Source organism: Magallana gigas, chromosome 9 (assembly GCF_963853765.1).
Source record: "Magallana gigas chromosome 9, xbMagGiga1.1, whole genome shotgun sequence".
Lineage (NCBI taxonomy): Eukaryota > Metazoa > Mollusca > Bivalvia > Ostreida > Ostreidae > Magallana > Magallana gigas.
The window spans coordinates 21,545,359-21,559,938 of NC_088861.1; the positions used below are offsets into that span (position 1 = coordinate 21,545,359).

Here is a 14,580-nt window from a genome sequence, read left to right on the forward strand (position 1 = left end):
TCCTGCAAATTTCGTGCAGAACAAATGAGTATTTTTTAAGAAATCAACAAAAACCCGGTTATCAGTTTCGAAAATAACGGCCCGACCCGGGTTTCGCTACCCATTTTAGTCACACTCCCTTGCAGGCGAAGACTAATCACCGGAATATTATAATGACGTTCGCTCTGAAAGACACTTCGTATCGAGATAGACTCACATGCAAAAAGTATGTCATTTTTTATTATTTTTAATTTGAATTTTATTTAAAATAAACCTTGATATATTTTTAAGCAGGGACGTATATACTTCCCTGATTTTTTTGTATAAAATTTAAATAGAACAGCTTTGCAAAATATCAAAGAAACAGTCTGACGTGACCCGGAATGGGTATGTCTACCCTCTATACTATAAAAACAATTGATTTATAGTATAAAGGGTAGAAATAAATATATATCGTTCTTCATTTACTAAATTATCTGGGAGCGTCTATGGATCACCAGAGGTTGAAGTCTGATCAAAAAACCTAAATTGCAAACTCATCAAAAAATTCTTGAAAGAAAAAAAAATTAAAACAAAACAAACATAATGATTCCACAGTAATTTAAGAATCCTCCTTATGCTATGTGCCTGCAATATCTGCCCACACAATAAAGTTTTGTAAATTTTGGGATTTAGAATTTATATGAGTTTTATAAACTTATTTTAGAGCAGACGGAGCTTGTAGATATATCGGTGCAAGTTTATATGAACTGGAAAATTATGAGCAGAAATCCGTCACAGATGGTCCATGCCAATGGAAAAAAAATGCCACAAGCACATGACCAGCCAGTAGAAATAAGCAAACTAAGGATCCACAAGGCAAGCTACAGGTATAAACAATACACAATCTTATTAAAATTAGACCTTTCATCTTGCTCTCTGTTATATATGGATACCGCTCGTGAAAGGAGATCCTTTCACGAGCGGTATCCATATATAACAGAGAGCGAGATGAAAGGTCTAATTTTAATTAGATTGAAACAATACAGCATTTAATCATAGATACCTTGAACATTGAAATGCATGTACCAAAACAAGATATGTTATCAGATTTTACATTTAAAAATTTTTAGTACAATTATTTTTACTTAACAAATATAAACCTCAATTTTGATTTGTAATGTTCTATTGATTGATGATGAAATTAATTTAATTGAAAGGATTTAACATATTGACAACATATATAAAAATTATTAATATATATCGAAGCAATCTAATCATTAACAGTTGAATGATATGTTATGTCAATTGTATTCAGTGACAGGAATTAATGCGCCAATTGAGGAAGTAAAAAATGCCTTCTTTGATCCTCGATATTTAAATGACAGAGCCCCCATTAGCGAGGAAGACATAACTGACTTTGCCCGTAAACTCCATCAGGTAAAACATATAAAATTTCCAGAATCTGCGATTGGTATATTATAAGTTACTGAAAAAAATTTTGACAAAATTTGAAAATTAAGGCTAAAAAAAAATCAAAGTAGACATGAAATAGAAGTTGATGTGCAATTTGTTAAAAAATGAATCCCTGAACAAAGAGTATGTTAAAATTTCAAGTATCTGGGATTAATAGCGAGCGCAGCTCGCCGGCGCGCAGCGCCGGAGCGAAGCGAGCTCTACTGGCAAGGCATGTGTGAATGGACAATTCGGACTAGTTGCACATTCATTCAACGGTTTTTTTTTTTGGCGTCAGTAAATCGGACCAGCAATGCATTGTTTTAATCGTCCCAGTACTTCCCTGTAATCATGGCAATTTTATCACTTCACACTCTCACGAGAATCAACAAGACAATGATATGTTTTACGGTGTAACCGTTTGGAGAGCGAAGCCAATATAAATGGGGCTAGATCAGTATATGCCTTTTTAATCATCTCTGGCATCATAAATTGTTTTGTTTGGACTCTAATCTCATTGCTTATTAAATTTGTTCAAGCCCGGCCCTGATATGCTATAGACTATAGTCTGCCCCAGGTTACTGTTTCCATCACATTTTGACATTGTTATAGAAACGTACACAGCTAAAAGAAATACAATTGAAATCCTTCATTAAAACATCTTTTGTTTTTTTACTGACATAGATTTTCACAGGAAAGAAAAATTTATCATTTGCAATATCACCATATATTTTTATTTAACAGCCGCTTTTTCAGCCGAACAAGTTATAGAGAGAGAGAGAGAGAGAGAGAGAGAGAGAGAGAGAGAGAGAGAGAGAGAGAGAGAGAGAGAGAGAGAGAGAGAGAGAGAGAGAGAGAGAGAGAGAGAGAGAGAGAGAGAGAGAGAGAGAGAGAGAGAGGGGAAATTCAAATACAAAAACCTGTAAACAAATTTTCATTCTGGTATGTAAATAAATATTGTTTGAACTCTGAAATACTTCTTCTTTGTAAGCCAAGGGTTTTTGATCCGCGCCGCTCCTGGAGATCACAAACCCTTGGCTAGCAAAGGTAGGGATATTGATGAATAACTAATAATGAAGCAAAAAATCTTGGGACAGTTAAAAATTATTTTGATTCTATCAATATATATACATGTGTATTATTTTGATGTCTTATTGTCTAGTCTGAAGTAATGTATGCATATATATTGGATAAAACCTGGCTGCAGCTACATGTAGTATCTACATTGCAGATCTCTGGATAATTTCTCAGCATGAAGTATTTTAACATTTTACTCCCTTATTTTAAATGTATATATGCATAAAACATGAATTAAAGAGTAAAGGCGTAATTTTTTTTATAATAAGAAAATCAATTTTCTTGAGAATATTTCTCAAGTATGGACAGATATTAAGATTATTTTTGTTCCCTAAATTCACTAAAATTTGTCATCCAAACACTGAATTATTAAATATTCAGTGATTGATTTGTGCATTAAAACTAGAGAATTGAGATAGTACCCTAGCTAATTCACATCATAAGGTGCAAATGATGTATATTGTACATACCGGGGTGTATAATTTAATCTGAGTTTGTCTGACAAATGTCTTACATTTAGTGCATGTACAATGCATATTTTTGATTGTGAATGCAGATCAATACTTCCTATTATAAATAATTTTTAAGTATTTATAATGCATATTGCTCCAAATAATCTCCCTATTTGCTTTTATTTTTATGGCAGATTGTTAGTAATTTGAACATTATTGTATTTTTTAATCATATACGAATGGTTTACACATTTTTTGGGGGAGGGGGGGGGGGGGGGTGAATTAGAATGGGGAAATATTTTACAATGTGTCTGCAGTGGCGTAGCTACCTTTTAATTTACTGTATTCAAAAAAAGGTAGGGAGTCTGGGGGCCGCCTGAGGCCTCCAGCGGGTCCAAGGCAGAGCCTTGGTGGGGGCCTGGGGGGCGTAGCCCCCGAAAGCTCCTGGATTTTTTGTTATTTGAATGACAAAACAGCCTTAAAAATATGACATTTTTAAGTATTATGATTCCAATAAATATGAACAAAAGTTGCTGAATTCCGAGACAAACATTATTTACCTGGTACTCTTGGATTTTAGGTTTTAGCTTTTAGATTTACAGGCTTTTGATAATGAGATTTTGTCTCAAAATGTTACAATTTTACATACTGTATGTGTAAAGGAAATGTTGAATTTTAAAAGAATGTGTAATTATATATGAAACACTGATACCCTAGCGGAAACCAACTCCATATGACTAAAGATAATAGGCGTTTTGAAACAGATTTATTATTCAATCCGTAACTTGCTTACCTAAATGACAAATTTTTGATCAAGTTTATCACAATGTATTGTGACTTTGTCAAAATTTTAATCACCCGACGGCCGACTTTAAATTACATGTAAGTATAGACTGACATAATACAATTACGGACAAACACTCAAAACTTGATGTGTTTTCAGATTTTAGTATGAAAATTCAAACTTGAAAGGATTTAAAAGTTGTTCATCTCATTTTAATAAGTTTATTGTAGATCATTCTTTAAGCAACATGAAAGTCAAAGGTATAGCTCGTCCATATTAATTTATGATTCAAACAAACTTCCAATTAATTTTAATGTAAAGTATGGAATGACGGTATTTTCCGGAATCGTAGTAATTGCATGGTTTACGATGAGAACTGAATACTAAATATGCAGATTATAATGCAGTGGAGTCTCAATACGATTTGTTTACGTGCAAACAATAGGAAACTCAAATCATAAGACCTATGCTTTGCAAAATTTTGTGTATTCATTTGCGTTTTTGCGTAAAGGGCGCTACGCCACTGGTCTGTCATATATAGAGTGTAATTTCTATTTTTAGACATATGTACACGTGTTGTCTATAGGGAGAGCTTCGCTCTCACGGGCCCGAAGGGCCCGTGAGAGGGCTTCGCCCTCTATAAAAACAATAACGATGTTACGACATACAGTCAGTGCTACCTCTAAAGTTCACGTCAGTACACGCTCAATCAAAAATAATCGAGTGACGTCACAAAGGTTTACACATTGATCTGATTAGATGTTTTCGGCGTTAGTCTCGTTCAACCAGACGCTCAGCTGTCTCCGTAAATCTCCGACAACAGAGCTGCTCGTCGGAAATTTACGGAGACAGCCGAGCGTCTGGTTGAACGAGACTTGTAAAAAATCAGCTCAAATAACGTTACGTCCGCCATGTTGCCGTTTAAATTTTGACGCTTGCCCTGTAAAGAAATTTATGAGGCAACCACGTGACGCGATTCATCCAATGACGTCGAGACATTCTAGTCCGAGGCAAAACAACAGGTTTTGTGCATGTAAAAGATGAAAAAAAGTCTTAATACATTGCATAATGGCGCGAAAACTATCTGCAATATGCAAATTGTAAACCCCGAAAACTAAAAAAGGAATTAGGTAATAAAACAATTATTTAATGCTTGAACAGTCAATAGACCAGAATTTTCCCCTTGGTGCAGGGAACAGCCTTTGGCCTCGGGCAATAGATCATACTGAGCTGTTCTCTGCACCTCGGGAAAAATATTCTGGTCTATTGACTGCTCAAGCATTAAATAATTGTATAATATTTCATTTGAAACAGCGTCACAAAATTGGGTCAGACTTTTCATTCACGATGAGATGTTTCACACGGTAAACTTTCACTTCATTTTACTACAATCACATTCAGAATGCCTCTTGTGTTAAAAAAATCAACAACAAAACAAAAACAGAAAACAAACACATGAATATTTATTGACATCGGATTTTATCCAGTATGTACACGCTCAGTTGTGTGAAAAAATGACAGTGTGTCAGAAATAGTGATTTCCCCAAATGCTTCGAGTACAGCCATTTTAAAGTCTTACTCTGTACCGGTCATTTTTAAGCAAAGTTTTCACTTTCCGAAAACATTGTTCTGCTGGGTTTAGATCCGGGGAATAAGTTGGTAGGAACAAGTATTCTGCTCCAATTGTGGGAAGCCAGTTCATTCAAATCCTCTCAGCGGCATGGTGGTGTATACATGTAGGGGCATTATCTACCACTAGCACGTCACCCACATGGATAGCCCTCTCCCCATCGTCTGTGAAGCTATTTGCCGCTTCACCCACAAAATCAACGTATTTGGTGGTGTCTGATGGCCCATCAAGAATATTAACATATTTAACACCCGTAATGCTTACTAACAAGTTAACTGTATAATTAGAAGTTCTGCTGTATCGGGTCATTTCTACGCACTTTGAACCCTTACAGAATGACCGTAAGTTGGTTGCCCGTCCGCAAGTCTTATTCCCATTTCGTCCATGAATTCAGCCTGAAGGGATCTTTGTTAAAAACATAATTGAAATACTGATGCTTGTAATTGTGTTGGAATGTTTGAGCAATTCATCTCGAATTGTTTGAAGCTGAATAGAAGGTATTTCGTTTTTTAATGCCTTGATAATTCACGATCTTCATTTCCAATTTTCCAATCTTTTGTGTTCATTGGTTTACGAGGAGAAATGGAAAAGTTTTCTTTATATTTCGCCCAGAGATTTGAAACAGTCGATTTTGAAATTTTATACTTTTTTGCCAAATTTGCGCCTAAACCACGAGGACATTTGAGATCCCCCACTGAAGCACCGCCATTAATCAAGTCGCATTTCTCATGTCTCTAAAAAGAGATTTTCCATTAATATTCAATCTCCATTGTTTGCTTAAGGAATCTATTTAAAAATAAACTGTACATGCAGATCTGAAAGAAGAAAAAAATATATTTAAAAAGACGATAAAATTATGTTTTTATATACATGTATATCTATCTTCTTTTCAAATAAAATGCTAGCCTTATACTACGTCAATTTAAAAAATATATCTATTTTTTTAACTGACACCAATCTACGCACTACATCATTATAATTTATAATTAATATAATCTAAGAGATCTATAGACTACATGTATACGTAAAGCATTTATGGATCTATGTACAATATATTAAAAACTTCATTTGCTCTGTGGTTTAGACTAACCGAATTTTTTTTTCTAAGATAATACACGATTTGGGGGGGGGGGGGGGCAACTACCCTCAAATTTTTTTTATCAACTTAAGATATCTATTTGATTAAACATAAAGAAACAAATATCCATTAGCAAAAACAGAATAATAGAGTTGATAAACTGATAAAAAAAATCCCAAATTGAAATTCGTAACAATGGATTCTTCTATCAAACGATTCTTAGGGTACCTAATTTGCCTGATAGGGGGTATGAGTGTCCCTCTTCCATTTAATTAATATATCCTGACATAGGTCTAAATTAAATCATTGATCAAACATCATAAATATCATTCGTGATTAGACCATGTTGGCGATCTGTGCGGAACCAAAGCGAATCAGTGCTAGTTTTTTGGTTTTCGGGGGGGGGGGGGGGTGGACGGAATGACAACAAAATTTTCTGGCTTTTATTTCATTATGAAAATTAGGATTAGATCAAATAGTTGTATATTTTCATGATTCATCTCATACCCCAAAATAATATTTTACAGAATCAATATAGATCCATCTCTAAACAGTATGTACATAAAGTAAATTAATTAACTGTACATACGATGCAAAACACATTTATGTACTCACGTCTAGCTCTCACTGGAAATCTACATGTATTTTTGCTCGTGTATATATCAAGAGAAATTTGATTGGTTGGTGATATCAAGCGCGTAACTTCAACGAACTTTTAGCGCGCAAAACATTTCGATCGGTCCTGGAGATCAGTCAAGATTGAAAATGTCGTCATCAAAAATTGTGTCCGATGATTACCGAGAGATTGATTTTAAGATACATTACGACTATTACGGAGAAAAAAGATGCACCATGATTGGAGTTTCATTGCGTGAACTACTATCCCTTGGGTATGTTAATTGGCCTGGAAGGACTTATTCAGTCACAGATAAGATACCTGGGACGGATGCCGGTCTTGCGCATCATGTACAAGGATGATGAAAATGACTTTATTGATATGATGGAAACCAATTTCAAGAAATTCATTCGACAAGTAAGATCAATTCAGATTTGTGATCGCGCTGTTGTTAATCTTAAAGTAACTGAGGGTTCTTCGCCAGCCGGAAACAAAGTTGGAATATCGGACGACAGGTCTAAATCTAAGTGCGTAAATGTTGAGCAAGATCCGGGACCGCAAGCGAGAAAAGGCTTGGATTTCCCAACATTGTCACAAGATTCTGAAGCAAGTATGTTTGACTTCTTCGAATATAAATCCCCCCTTGATTATTCCCTTCAATACATTGAGGAGGAAATGAACCAGTTGGGGGTACAAGTCCAGTCTGCCAAGGAGCGCCTGACAGAACTCACGGATAGGTATTGTGCAGTTGTTCAGGGCCGATGGAAACAGTGCTCGAACTGTCATTTGCGACTGGATCACAATATTCGACAATGTCGAATCGACAAATGCGTTACCTCTGAACAATGTTGAGATTTGAACAATTAAACATCCCGATCAAAAATTGATTGTGGATTCCGCTGCCGATACTCTAAAAAAGCTTGAACGTGCATGAATTGTCACATAAAAGAGACGAATATGAAATGAGACTAAAAGCGAAAAACAGTGCATCCCAGTCCTTTTTACAAAGAGTAAGAACACACCTCATAAATGGCAACAAAAATAAATATCTTATACCAACGGCAGAATGGGTGATTCCTAAATCGGCTGCAGTTAACGTTGATTTAGCGAAGCTTGAGAAGCATTTTAAAGGAAAAGTCCCCGCGGAGTTGGAAATAGTATCCACCCTATTCGAAAACATTATAGCAGGATACGACAAAGCCAACGCCCCCCAATCTCCCATAGCGAGTACTTCAACAAATCCAGCGGGGAGACTACTGGAATACAACTCGCTAATGGCAGTGAAATTCCCGCGATTATCTGGTAAGACACTTAATTTAGATCTTTGTAAAATTTACGTTTGCTGTTTGCAAGAGAGAGAGAGAGAGAGAGAGAGAGAGAGAGAGAGAGAGAGAGAGAGAGAGAGATGGTTTATAGCTCCTGGTCTGACAAAATTCGGATGAACAACCTGGGCGCTCGCCTCTGACAGTTTCTTATGTGTTAAAAACTTGCAATTTAATATGGCGCACAAAAATTTGGTATAATTATGTGATTAATCTTATTTTCGTACACATTCCGTGTATTAATTCGTTTCAAAATTGTAATAAATTGTAATAAATTGTAGTAAATTGTTTGAAGAATTTAATGATGCTATTTTGTTTTCACAGAATTCGCGTAAAAATAAGGTAAATCATAGAAAGTTTATGTGCTCCGTAAATTATAAGTTTTTAACACGTAAAAACTACCTCCTAGGTCATGCATCCTATTTTTTCAGACTGGGTGCTACAGACCTGCAGCTAGATCAAAATCAAACCAGTCAGAACCGGTTATTAAATACAGCAATCAGTCAATTTTTTTTTATTAAATCAACGGTCTGGCAATTCTCTAATTTATTTTTTCGCTAAATCAACACAGGAATCTACACTTCTTATTTACTAACGCCTATGAAAGATCTCAGTCGTATAAATTTACTAAAGACTTGTTTTTTTTTAATTTTAGAATCTCCACAGTGCCTTCCACCGAAGAAAAGATAAATTATGATCTAAATACGGGAGTCTGTACCTTTTCCGAGTTTATTTTGTTTTGTTTTGTATTTTCCAAGTAGAAATGAATGTGGAATAAAATTTTGATTACTTAAAAAAGCGTTGAAGGTTTCGTCAGTTTATGAATATTGAGTAGCTAGTTCTATCAGCGATGTCAGTATTTGACAGCTTGTTTTGCTGCGCAAACAAGATAGTCACCTCCTACCGAAAACCCAAGCTCGTGTTATAATGGTTCTAATTGTAAAACAAAAAATTGTTTAAGCTGTCTCCTAAAAGACTTAAAAGAAAAGGGATCTCTTATTTTAAACCAAAGACAAATTCAATTGCAAATTTCGATGAAATCTACATTTAAAAGCACTGAGCTCTATTTTCAATGCTGTCATTCCTATTAACCCTATAATACCGGTATCTATTTTATACAACAAATCTGTTTTGTTGAGATATTTAAATGATTGTCGTCGATTAAACATCCTGCATGACAGGTACAGCTGCCTGATTGATGACCGTCGGTGCCTGGTAAGATACCAATACCCACTGCGTGTACATACATATTTTTTTTTCATGAAAGCATGGCATTTCGAACGAATGCATCTCTACAGGCTAGCGCAAACATCGTATTTTGAAAGAGTGTGCGGGGGGGGGGGGGGGGGGGGTTAGAAGAGCAGGCCGACCAACCGAAAATCAAGACGAAAAACAATAAACTAAAACAATCATTTCACACATTTTCTATCTGAAAACCCTCAGCGGAACCCTCTGTATATGATCTGTTACCTAGACAAATTGTGAAAAATTACCAACCACAATATATTTTATTTCACAATATTAGGAACTTTGGAATTTGATAAATTGCAAACATAGCGAAATTTCACCTTTGTAAAAAAGTATTCAGTAAGTTTGTTGGTAAAATCGCCAAAACTTTCTTCTTTTTTTTTTATATCGTAACAAATACATGTAATAATTAAGCAATATATATATAGTGCCTGTTTGGGAGGATAACAGTGGAAATTGACACCCTGAGAAAACCATTGTCAACCGACGCGGATTACTACCAGGTAATGTCTCTGATTGTACCTTTTGCAAAACCAATATTTACGATGCTCTTTAATCTGGATAGAGCTATGCAAAGTTCCCACCAAGGCTTTTAAAGATGACAATATGTATTTCTTCTATAACAATACACAATATAATTATATACACACCTTATAAGTTGAGGCTATATATATTTGTTGCATGTTACAGGTGCTGCGGTTCATTGACCATCAACTCCCAGAAAGCATTGCTTTGGAGGGATTTATTGCAGATTTTGAAGTAGCCCTGTGGAAGGCCTTAAAGGACCGGTTCCCTGGAACACCCATCCAAGGCTGTGTGTTCCACTGGACACAGGTGGTGTTAGGAAAGTCCAGGAGCACGGACTTCAGGTAAATGTAAATTCTAATGCACTTGAATGCAATATTTCCTACTGGTAAAACTTAGTTAATAATTCAGTATTTATCAACATAAATTAAACGTTATATTGTTTGATTTCTATACATCAATAATCAAAGTACTGAAGTACTGACGGGAGTTGATTTTATCGATGATCATTTATTTTAAAATCAGCTTATCTTGCATGACAATTAGTTTCTAGTCTGTATTTGAATTACACAGTTTTTTATTAAATGAATTTTAGACTTTTCTGACAAGAATTTCGAGAAACCTCATATGAATCATGTGCAATATTTAAAGATAGATTTCAAACTATGTATAAGTAATTAAAGCAATTCTAAAAATGTTAGGGATCCAAGCACTATTGATATCGAACTCTAGTCGCGTTCAACCAGACTCTCGGCTGTCTCCGTTAATCTCCGACAAGCAAGAGAGCCTTTCTGCTTCTCGTAGATTTACGGAGACAGCCGAGCGTTTGGTTTAACGAGGCTATATTTAACTCTGGCGTAGGAATACACGAGACTATAAAAATATCTTAGTTTTTCGTATTATATAAAATCTGACTTTTTTCAAAGTGTTTTATTGATAAGTTTCCTTAAAAAACAATGGTTCAGCATACATTACTTTGAACTTTTCTATTATTTTCAAGAACTAAGTCTTGTGCTTATAGGTCCAGACACTGTTTCACTTTCGGTTTGCCAGAGTAACTGCATAGGAGAGTTGATTAAAATCAACTCCCAATAAAAAATCAGTATTTCTTTGCAAAATGAAAATATACTGAGACAAATTTGTTATCAGCACAAATAGCATTTATTAGGTTTAATATGTAAGCAATTGGTTTTTACCAATTTGGTATGGCAATGCTGTTGTCCATGAATGAATTAAATGGTACTAGTATTTTTATTCAAGGTACAAATACTCATACATGTTTATTTCTTACAGACTGCCTATAACAAGAAGCACTCAGTCTACAAGTTCGTGCGCCAACTCCTGGCCCTGCCATTCGATCCTCCCACCTGAGCACATTGAGGAGACCTTCCTACGTCTGGATGGTCGTGCACCAGAGGTTCTTGCTCCAGTGATGGACTTTGTTTACAGGACGTGGATCCGTTCTTCAGTCTTCAAGATCGATCACTGGAGTGTGTTCATGACTTCCATCCGGATGAACAATGATGTGGAGGGATAGCACAACCGCCTAAACACCAGTGTTGCCACCAGGGGATTGGTTCCCTTCTACCATCTTCTTCTTGTTCTGCACAGGGAAGCGACCAACATCACAGTGCAGATGAAGATGGTGTCTGAAGGGAAGATGCAGAGATTCCAAAGGTAGAGGACCTTACAGGTGGAAGGTCATGTCTTCAAGCTCTGGAACGACTACTGTGAAAGATCGATCAGCACGAGTGAACTGTTAAAGGGCCGTGCTGCCATTTATGGACCACCAACTTTGAACATGTGATTCATATTGATATCGTGACACTTGTGTCCCCCTTCGTAAATTGTGCATCTTGTAATGTAAAAATAAGTATGTTTGTTATTTGTTATTTATTTATTTATTAAGTATGTTTGCAAGGTAGGAAGGCATTATTTGTATTGAAAAAAAATATTAGAAACATGTTTCTTAATCATAATACTTTGCTATCATTGTTTGATTGCTTTGTTGGCAGTGTCATTAACTATGCTTCTGAGGTATGGGGTTCATTCAAAGCACCTAATATATTGAGAAACTTCATCTTGATTTTTGTAAACATATCTTGGGAGTTAAAAGGTCAACTTGAATAAGGACGCTGTCCTCTGCTGTACCAAAGAATGTTCAATATAGTTAAGTTCTGGTAAAAAAAAATACTGTACCATAATAATTGTATTATTCAACATTGCTACTAAACACTTTATGACTGAGTCGAAAAACATAATGCAAAAAACTGGTTGTATCATGTTAAAGATTTTTTTGCCTATGTTTAAAATTCATAATGAATAAAAAGGTGGATGTAGCTAAGAATATAATAATCGTTGTTGTTCTTGAAAGGATTTTAATGAATTAAATTTAATTTAGACAAAATTACAAAATGAGTAAATAATTGAATACAACTACAAGCAATTTAGTTCACACAGTATCAATAATTTCAGTGGCAAGTGAAAAAGTTGCTCCTTAATGGTAAACAAAATGTAGTAAACATACTACAATGCAAGAAATTAAGGTATATCACTCCTCATGTTTTGATTTCATTGCGCAGATGTTCATTATATTTTAAATGAATATGATTTTATTAATTTAAACCTCACAAAAAGATCATCATTTCATAATTACACAACATTCGTAAAGAAAATCCATTTGAATTCAAGAAACGAACAAGTTTTGGGGGGAACTATTTTCTCGTGCGGAAGGTTTTTAAGTCGAAAATGACAGAAACAAGCAATTTTATGAATTTTCAATATACTTTTCTTTTTATAATACTTTATTCACTATTCTCATTTTTAACATTTGATAGGTTTGTGACATGTTCTATAGGTTCTCTATGACTTGTACTAAACTAAATTTTGAGAGAGTGGTAGACGTTTAGCATAAAATCATGCAAATATATAGAAAATGTCTAAATTTTTTGAAGCCAAATTTTGCAATAATTTTACCTTTGAAGCCATGTATCTAAAATTTGAAATCACTGACCCCCATGTTTTATTATGTCAAAATGATACTGAATACATATGTAGGCAAACTGGATTAATCTTCTAAAATTCTTGATATTCAAAACTATTATAAAAATTGTCTATTTTAAGTGCAAAAAGGTCATACAAACATTTATGCAGTTCATGCAATTTTTTTTTTTCGTAATCCCTCTATTCAGTGTGACCATTGTACATAATTAAAAGCAACATTTAAAAAAAAAGAGTTTGCTTAATCGAAAATTCTGAAACAAATCCTAATCAGGCTGAAATCGCATTTTAGGTGCAAAAAGGTCAAATTTATTTGACCATAACTCAGAGGGATGAACACTGACCTCCCATTATCTTTGTATTATTTAAGTGTGTTTTGTCTACAGATTTCAATAGAATACTTCTCAAGAAGTTCTTGATACAAGAAGATTGAGGAGTGGGATACCTTAAGAACATGATAAGAAAATAATTTAAAAACCACAAACTAATCATTTCTGATATTCAATCCGTCTCCTTTAATTATTTCTGCCTATAGTAATTATTGTAAGTATTTTTACTACATTTAGCAATAATATGGTTATATGGATTAATTGTCTCAATTCATCTTTTAACTAGGCCTATTTTCTCCGTAATTAGCTGGGGGAGCGCCTCTGATATGCTCATTGATGAATGTGAAGATCATCTCGCCAAGATGAAACTAGACTGGACCGATAACAACCAAATGTGCAAATGTTCATAAAATTTTCATAGAAAGATAAATTCTTACATAAATTATATCAATTCATTCAATTCAAAATATATGTTAAGCCAGTAGCTAGTGAATTATTTCGTCGTAAGTAATAAGTTACATTGAAAAACTCACCTTTCTTCATAAACAGACATTTCCATGATAAAGGTGCAGTCGTACATTGTGTAACAAATTCAATTTTTTCAAAAATGTGTGTCTAGAATGAGAAACAAAGAGATAAATGAATAATATACAAATGCCGAATTCACCAGATGCCGAGTTAACCGGCTGCCGAGTTCACTATTCTCGGTGCCGAGTTCACCAGTAGTCTCGTTCAACCAGACGCTCGGCTGTCTCCGTAAATCTCCGACTCTCTGCTCGTCGGAGTTTTACGGAGACAGCCGAGCGTCTGGTTGAACGAGACTAAGTTCACCAGGTGCCGGGTTAACCCTGTGTCATATAATATTTTGATACTGCGAAATATTGAACCCGGGTTCAATATATTATGCGATATTATGAACCCGGGTTCAAAAAATCGCTGCGATATATTGAACCCCCCCCCCTAAAATATCGAACCCCCTACTTATTTCCAATTCCCTTTGGAGAGGGGGTTCAGAATATTATGGCTGCGATATTTTGAACCCCCCTCTATTTTCTATTGCTATTAGAGAAGGGGTTCAAAATATTATGACTGCGATATATTGAACC

The 14,580-nt window shown here is 35.0% G+C and overlaps 1 protein-coding gene across 1 annotated transcript; it reads left to right on the top strand.

Moving 5' to 3' along the window:
- Positions 1-362: 362 nt before the first annotated feature.
- LOC105345513 (uncharacterized) lies at positions 363-13,234 on the top strand. Its single transcript, XM_066072412.1, has 6 exons — positions 363-366; positions 828-848; positions 1,277-1,398; positions 10,049-10,123; positions 10,311-10,489; positions 11,439-13,234. Exons 1-6 carry the CDS (start codon positions 363-365, stop codon positions 11,680-11,682), a joined length of 645 nt encoding a protein of 214 aa, XP_065928484.1. The 3' UTR covers positions 11,683-13,234.
- Positions 13,235-14,580: the final 1,346 nt, after the last annotated feature.

Coding starts and splice junctions, on each gene's coding strand:
- LOC105345513 (XM_066072412.1), top strand. Junction 849..1,276: donor ATCCACAAGGCAAGCTACAG/GTATAAACAATA, acceptor AATTGTATTCAG/TGACAGGAATTAATGCGCCA. Junction 10,124..10,310: donor CCGACGCGGATTACTACCAG/GTAATGTCTCTG, acceptor TGCATGTTACAG/GTGCTGCGGTTCATTGACCA.